General features: G+C 41.5%; 1 protein-coding gene across 1 annotated transcript; it reads right to left on the bottom strand.

Annotated features, from left to right (window-relative positions):
- Window positions 1-512: 512 nt before the first annotated feature.
- Window positions 513-7,418, bottom strand: DYNLT3 (dynein light chain Tctex-type 3). The gene is made up of 5 exons (XM_042810974.1): window positions 7,335-7,418; window positions 6,780-6,821; window positions 4,852-4,975; window positions 3,456-3,533; window positions 513-2,694 (listed from the first exon to the last, which is right to left on the bottom strand). The coding sequence occupies exons 1-5, from the start codon at window positions 7,362-7,364 to the stop codon at window positions 2,618-2,620; spliced, it is 351 nt and encodes a 116-aa protein (XP_042666908.1). The 5' UTR covers window positions 7,365-7,418; the 3' UTR covers window positions 513-2,617.
- Window positions 7,419-7,994: the final 576 nt, after the last annotated feature.

Here is a 7,994-nt window from a genome sequence, read left to right as displayed (position 1 = left end):
CCCATGATTATAATAGTTAAGGAAAATATCATATTGATAGAAAGCACTATTGAAATGTATTCCCATATTCTGCAGTCCGGAGTTTCATACTTGAAAAAAAAAAATTACTTGGGAAATGAAGCAGTGTTGGTCAGAATTCATTTTGAGAGATGTATTAAACACAAGTAGTTGTTGGTACCCACATGGGGATGGGCAGTTGAAAGATGGAAAAGAAATCAAATTTGGTAGGATATGATGAAAAATGCAAATACTTTTCCCAGACTTTTGTAATAATCTTCCTGGAGCAATGAAAACTGTCTATTGAATCGCCATGACAAACAGAACTGAGTTGACAAAATATATGGGAAACGGTCGACATCTGGGAATTAGCCTTTGATGTGTCTTGTCTTTAATATGCTGGCACAACTTGGAATAAATTTCCCACGTTCTCACTATTGTATGCAAGTGAAGGGAAGTAAGAGAAATACTGCTCTCAATCGCCGTTTGCATAGATCAAACACACAAGGCAGAGATACAGCTAAGGCAAATCTTTAGTTTTTGATTCTGGTAGAAAGAAAAATGAAGCGGTCTTACAATTAAGCAGCATTTTCCAGGTTTCTTTTGCAGTGGAACTTTCACCAAGCCTTGTTAAACTGATAGCCCTGCTCAGTGCATCTTGTTTTCAAGTAAAGCAGAAATACTAAATAAGTTACAAATAGCTGTATGGAATACTTCTGACCACAGCACCTGAACGCCCATTAAATAGGAATAACAGCCACCATGACTTTTACATCTCACACTACAACAACCCTATCCTTCCAGTCACTGCTCCACTTACCTTTTCCACTTTGTGCAACTCTGAAAATCAGTGAAACTCTGCATTTTCGTTAGTTTCACAAGTCAGCTCTTAAGTGGCAGCACTGCATTCAGAAAGTGCTGTCCTAACCCATACGAGGTTGAACTGCTATGTATCTGAAGGTCAGTACAATATACATATACATCTTCACACTATACTTGCCTTTAAGGCAAAGGTAACATTACAGTGCTTAATTTTACTTGCACTCAGGTCAAAGCAGAACTCTATTCGTTTGCAAAGCAAGAGCTTTTCCACAGCATTGTGAATTACACATTCCATTGGTACATAGTCTCACAGCAGCTATATGACTACACAATTTAAGCAATGACACGATTCTTAGCTTACTCTTTGTACAGATCACTTGCTATATGTCCTAATAGTCAGCTACCAGAAAACCAAACAAAACTGCGTAACAGTGCTTTAATACCTATCTGTTAGAACTGCAGGACAGCCTTACAGTAGCTGTTAGGTAGTTACTAGTCTCTTCCAAAGACATGCAGTAATGAAGAAAAAGCTCTATCCTTAAGCAGCATCTGATAGAACAACTAAATGCAGCTGCCACTTAGTGGCAGCAGTCATTCAGGCATTTTTGGTATTGATACATCTTTATCACATACATTGTGCATTAATAAACAAAAATGTAGGCCCCAATCTAGCAAATACTTGTGCAAATGCTTTTCTTCCATGTGGAATAATTCAAGTTAAGACTCATCAGATGAGCAAATTTAAGAACTTGCATAAATCTTGATAGGGTGGGAATTCTTAGTGCTCAAAATATATTTTAATAGGATTATGATTAAATTCTAGATTTAGAGAATATAGGAAATACTTCTATATATATGTTGCTTTAAGATAAATGGTTTCAAAGGTAACAAGAGCCTCTAGAAATGTGTGTGCCTTCTCTCTGAACAACAAAGTCCCACTTGGAGAAATGAGGGCCAACTCTTATTGCCCTCGCTCCTGGTTAGTCCTGCATTGCAGGAGGACTCAATAAAGTGCGTGTCACAGATTATGAAGTCATGGAATAAAATCGAATGCAAGTACCTTCGAATGCTTTAGGAAGGGCAAATTATGAATTCAATGCTAATGTCTGATCCCTTCAATTGACAACAGATATAATATTCTCCATTCTGAAGAAAAACCAGTATTCTTGTTAGGCCTAAGTACATTGCACCTTTGCCCTAGTGAAGTCAGCCTCTGCCTCAAGGAGGAAAGCTTGTATGAATCCAATCTCAATGCAGAAGTTCAAGCCTGACTGAAGAGTGAAATTCATGCAATTTCAAAGGCACCAGCATTCAATAAGAAGTCAGTTATATTTAATCAAACATGAAGCACTTGATACTGTTTACAGTATGTGCACTCTGAACTGCATCCATAATTTGTTCCCAAAGGCACGAGAATCCTGAGAGGTCTTGCCTGCCCTTTCACCTTTCTCTTTGATTAGATATGTTCCTCTTAAATATAGTGTCTTTGATATTAGCTTTGATGTAAATTCTATTGATCTTTGTGGCATCTTCTCATTAACATACTTCTGAATATTTCAATTCTGAAAACTTGCTTTCTCTCATTCTTCTTTTGCGCAATTTCAAATAGTTAATCTATGAGAACTGGCTTAGACTGTATGCCCTCCCTAGAGAACTCCTGTCTGCTATACCACCTCTTAAAGGAAAAAAAAATATATATATATATATATACATATACAACTAATTGAAATATTTAACCATGTGTTTGGAACATTTTTTTTATAGGCTGCGGTGTTGCTTATATTTATCTTCCAGTCAGCTACAGGATAATAGCAACAGCAAACACGTTGACAATGCAGTTCATTGTTCGGTTCTCCCATCTCACTGTGCAGGTCCCTAGAAGAGATCATTATAATTTGTTACAAAACATAAAAATACAATTCCAGCCCCTTTATTACATTCATTTTATCTCAACGTAAACTATGTTCAATTAGGAGCAATAACACAGTTGTGATTTAAAGTAGTTACTATTATTGTCATGCTGGCTCTAGTTGGACTAAATTCCTCAAAACATTTGTACTAATTTGGACATTGTTTACTACCTAAATACCAGGAAGAGATAAGAATCTCTTTTTAAAAGCTGGATTATTATACCCTGAACTTCAGAACTAACTTAGATGTTAGAAAGCACATGAAATGCCTATATATCACCTGACTTGATAGTTAGGTGGTTGAAAAATATGTTGTAGTCATACTGCTCCTATTTTTACCAAACTTTGTTCTCTTTCACAGCATCACTGTCTCTTTACAGCAGACAGACAGATATGCTTAGGACAATGCACTCACTTTTACTGAAAACAATGTTTTATTGCCTCTCCGATTGATCAGTGGTTACCCAAGAGGGTTCATTTTTTTTCACATTTGTTCAAATAAGAAGGCATTTCTACATTTGCTTTGCAGCACCTCCAAAGCAGTCATTCCTAATGCAGACACAGATTCTGTGGTCAACAAAACACTTTTCCTGGGATTGTAAACAAGGGTTTAATTCTGGAACCTACTGCTTCTATGATCACTCTTCCAACACTTCAACCGAACTGTTACAATTGAGCAACAGGTACCATTTCTTCAGCTACAGTATTTAATCTGAGGAAGCCTACCATCAGTTGTAGTATCCCAGAAGCACGAGCTTGCTGTGTGGAGACCAGCTCCGCTTCTCTGCATCACTGCACAGGTTACTGAAAGATACAGTCATAAAACCACGGCATTTATTATTGAAGAGGTGAATCGTTCACATTTTCTGAACTCCAACTCACATTATTTTTTCATATGGCTGTCAGGAGGCATTCAACTAAGTCAACACCGACTTTGACATTCCATCACTCCCAGTATTTTCCTCAAGAACTCGGTATTTGATTCATGATTATCTTTAGTCACGTAAAGACAATGGCTTTAACAAAATGCTTGCTAATAGGATTGTCCTTTTTATCTTTTAAACTACTTAGATACAGCTTTTGTCAGGTGCACCACAGAACTGGGTTTCAAGTGCTGTCCTCACCATACAGCAGAAGTCACACTGGATAAGAACTGCTTCCCAAAGGTAGCGTTGGCTGCTCCCTGAATGTGGCAATAGGGCATTTCTAAACTGACTTGTAACTATTGTAAAAATGTTCAGTTTGAATTGAAGACTTTAAAAACAGACCAGGGTGCTAACGTTTGCTTTGGTTCTTTTGCGAAGCGTTGATATAATAGCATTTTAAACATGCACTTTTCTCCATTTCTCTTCCATAGATACGCACAGAAAAATAACAGGACATGAAGTAGCTTAGAGGACTGAAAATCTTGTAAAAGTCTGTACTTACAAAAAGCATAATTCTAATAAAATGCTTTTATTTAAAATAAATAAATAAATAAATAAAGTATCTGTGTAGCAGAAATGCTAAGTCATGGCCTGAACCAGTGATTGAGCACCTGGTGGAAAGGCAGGACCAACCCAGGGGAGCTCAGGTGCATGCAATGTACCTGAGTAACTGGAAGGAGTGCAGCCAGGATCCACCCCTTCCCAGACCTCATTTAAGGGTTGGCAGTGGCAGTGAGGATATCTTGCTGGAGATCTTTGCCATCTGAGGCCTCCCAGGGGTAAGCAGCTTCTTTCCTGTTTCTCTGTCCATGGCTGCTATGTTAGAGCTTATCCCCACTTGCTACAGCCTAGGACTTTGCTACTATGATATCACTGCTGTGCTTTCCATTATGTTAAAGCATTACAACCTATTTCCTGAACTGATGCCAAAACATTGATATGATTGCTTAAAAGTTAGGGAAGTCTGTGTAACATGGCATCTTCTGTGCTGCTGACAGCATGCTTAGCCCAAGTAAATGTTCCATAGCTTTACCACAGGTACTATTAAACATCTCTGTAACAGAAGAGTTCAAGTATCTGCTCTGCTTTGCTTACAGTTTAACAATTGTTCTATTGAGCATAGCACTGCACTGAAACAAACTTCTCAGCAATTACTCACTGTGACTGTAAAAGGGTAGATAGGTACTCCTACTCACCAATGTACTTATATGTTTTCCCCAGTTTTACCAAATGTGTCAGCGACTGTTCCACTATAGCTGCAGTCCACTGGTTGACTTTGTTGTGGTTGTAATCTGCTTTGCCTAAAACACTTTCTATGCACTAAAACAGAATGGGAGAGGGGGAAAAAAAAGTAACAGTAAATAGAGGAAGCTTCAAAATGTAAAGGTTCAAAATGTGCTGTATAATCTAAGAACTGTATCTGGCAACTGGCTTCCTTTGAATTACTTCAGCTCAACAGGTATCAATAGCTGAATGGGAAGTAAAATGAGCTTTCTTTGGAAATACCTTTTAGTATGTATTTACCCTACTACTGCATGGAGAAAAATGAGGCTCTGAGTGAAAATTTGGTATAGGAATTATTAGCCATACGCTTTAAGTGCCAAGTGAAACCACAGGATCTATTTACCAGTGGAAATACTAAAGCCCCCCCCGTCCCCTCCACCTTATTCTCAATGACTGCCTTCTCCAGCTTGGCTTTCACGTGCTGCTGCAGTGGAAACTGTACTACTCTGATCTGGTCATCCCTTCACAGTTTCTGAGCAATGCTCCAAGATCTTCAGATAGCTGGAGTCACTACAGCAGAACACAAATTCCAGCTTAAATGATGAGGCAGATGTGAAAGCAACAGATGCTTAAGTGGTGCATCCCACAGCACTAAAATTCCTGAAAAACTGCATATCCTCCCACAGCTTTAGATTGACTAATCCTTGGTTAAACTTAATGACTGAACAACAGAAAGCCTCCTCTCCAACTGTAATTATTAAATTGCATTCTCTGTTCTTATTGAAATTCAGCATTATGTACTCGTGAAAACTGTATTATTACAGTGTAAAGAAATGTACATTTGTAATAGGCAAGTAAAACAAAGCTATGTTCTCTGAGTCAGTAACTCAGACTTCATGCACGTACCTCCCACTAACATGCCATGAGAGAGATTGGTGTTCCAGATCCTATAAAACCCAATTAGTTCTGATCCCATTGTATAAACCTAGACAGTGACTCGATGGAAACAAATGCAAAACAGGACAACAGCACTCAGTGGTGCTACTGGGATTCTGGTCTTTTTCAGAGATGTATCCAATACCAGAACTGCTTGGATCTAGTTAAGCTTTAGGTCAGAGGCAGAAAGGCTTGGCTTTGCTCCCAGCCTCAGATGTAAAAATAAAGAGAATCTCTGATACTGTATCTGGCCTCCCAAGACAGGGCCAGTTATATAAGGGTTGAACTGTTGTTCACCTGACAGCTGAGGGCTTGCTGCTGTGACCTGGAGCAGCTCAAGAAGCACTATCCTGTCATGGGAGGGCAGGACCTGCACAGGCCCTCTAGGTGATATACCCTTATAAAAACAGTATTTCCTTGTAAAAGGTGACAACATCAATATGCTGTATTCTCTTCATTAACCATGTCATCAGGCATTTTAGACTGGCAGGCTACTCATTTTCAGCTTGCTCTTTTTGTGCAAAAATTACTATATTTTTAAATGTTGACAGAATAACAAGCTCATATGGCCCAACCTCCAGCCAAAGCTACATCTCCAAATGTGATATCAAGGCTGCTCAAGACTTTGTCCAGGCTGCCTGCTCCAGTGATTGCCTACTCTCTAGCTGGATAAAGGGAAAAAAATAAAACAATGATTTTCCTATGCAACCTGTGACCATCCTCCCTCAACATTCCAACAAGCAAATTCTATCCCTCCCTCTGTCACCTCCCCCTTAGACAGCTGAAGACAAGAACTGAAGCTTAAAGTAGTTTCAAATGAAGGTCTGCTTTCATTTGATTTAAATAGTGGTTCATATTTTGTATAAGCTCAAATCTCTCAGGGATGGTTAATTAAAGTCTCTCTTTTCACTAAACTGCAAGACAAAGTGTTTCTCTGAAGCATGAGCTGTGAACTAACACCTACCTCCTTAACTATGTTGTGGGCCTCGTCAGCATTGAAGATCATCTGTAATAAATAAACATCAGTTATTTTTTGGCACACCCGAGAAACTTTCCCTGCAGTTCTAACATACCCTATCTTCTATGCATTCTGATTCCTCAGAATTCAGCCTGGCTTCTAGAGAAAATCCTGCACGTCCACCTGTGCCATCTGCTTCTCTGCACCCGTCGATTCCAAACAGATGGGCAAGGGCACAGATCTCAAGGACAGTGACGTCCCTACGAGTTTCCAATAGAAACGGGCGGCTACAGATCCGAATGTGGAGACCAAGGGGGAAAAGGCCGCTCGGTTCCTTTCAGTAACCAGCCGCCGTCTCCCAGCATAGCACGGCTACGACGGCGGCTGCCGGGCGCCGCCACCGCCCGCTCAGCCCCCAAACGCGTCGCTCCGTTTCGAGATTCCGGGACACCGCAGAGCCCCGGCCGCGCCCCCGCCCGCTGCTGGCCCGGCACCGCGCTCACGGCCGGACGGCGCCGGCGGATCCCTACAGCGAGGCGGGGCCGGGCGGAGAGCCCCTACCTCGTCGTTGTGGGGGTGAAAGTCCTCCATGGCCACGACGCGGGTGGCGGCGGTTCCGGCAGCGGCGGCTCCTCCGAGTCCTGCGCGGCTCCGCCTCCGCGGGGCGGTGCTGCGGGACGGGAGACACCAGCATGGGGAGGCGGCTGAAGGCGGGCCGGGCTGTGTGTGCTGTGTGCGGGAGCGCTCCGGGAGTCTGGGGGGCTGTCCTGCAGGGAAGGGTGGCGCTTTCTTCCCTGCTGTTCGTGTGAATTGCCTGACGTACAGCTGCCGTTAGATTTTAATCGCGGTGACTTGCTTTTAATTCCACTTTATTACAAAGAAATGGCTTGTGTTTTATTTGGTGCGCTGTACGAATAGGTGTAGGTGGGTATGATCTTGCTCACGGTGATGTTGCCTGGGAAACAGGAAGGACACCTAGTGGAACAGTGCAGAACTTGAACGTGATTTTTTTTTCCTTAATATTTTACCTGTGTTTTCCTTGGTTTGGATTATTGGTTTCTTTTTATAGTATTACCGCTGTGGTACAATTCTGATCTTTCTAAACCAGAACAATGACGACAATCACAGAATCATGGAATCACAGAATGGTTTGGGTTGGAAGAGACCTCAAAGCCCATCCACCCAACCCCTGCCGTGGGCAGGGCTGCCCCCCACCAGCTC

The sequence above is a fragment of the Centrocercus urophasianus genome, unplaced genomic scaffold (genome assembly GCF_019232065.1).
Source record: "Centrocercus urophasianus isolate 14NV4802_14NV808 unplaced genomic scaffold, USGS_Curo_1.0 seq_12, whole genome shotgun sequence".
In the NCBI taxonomy this organism is placed as follows: Eukaryota; Metazoa; Chordata; class Aves; order Galliformes; family Phasianidae; genus Centrocercus; species Centrocercus urophasianus.
The sequence above is the reverse complement of the archived record's forward strand: the minus strand, read 5'-3'. Positions and strand labels throughout refer to the sequence as shown.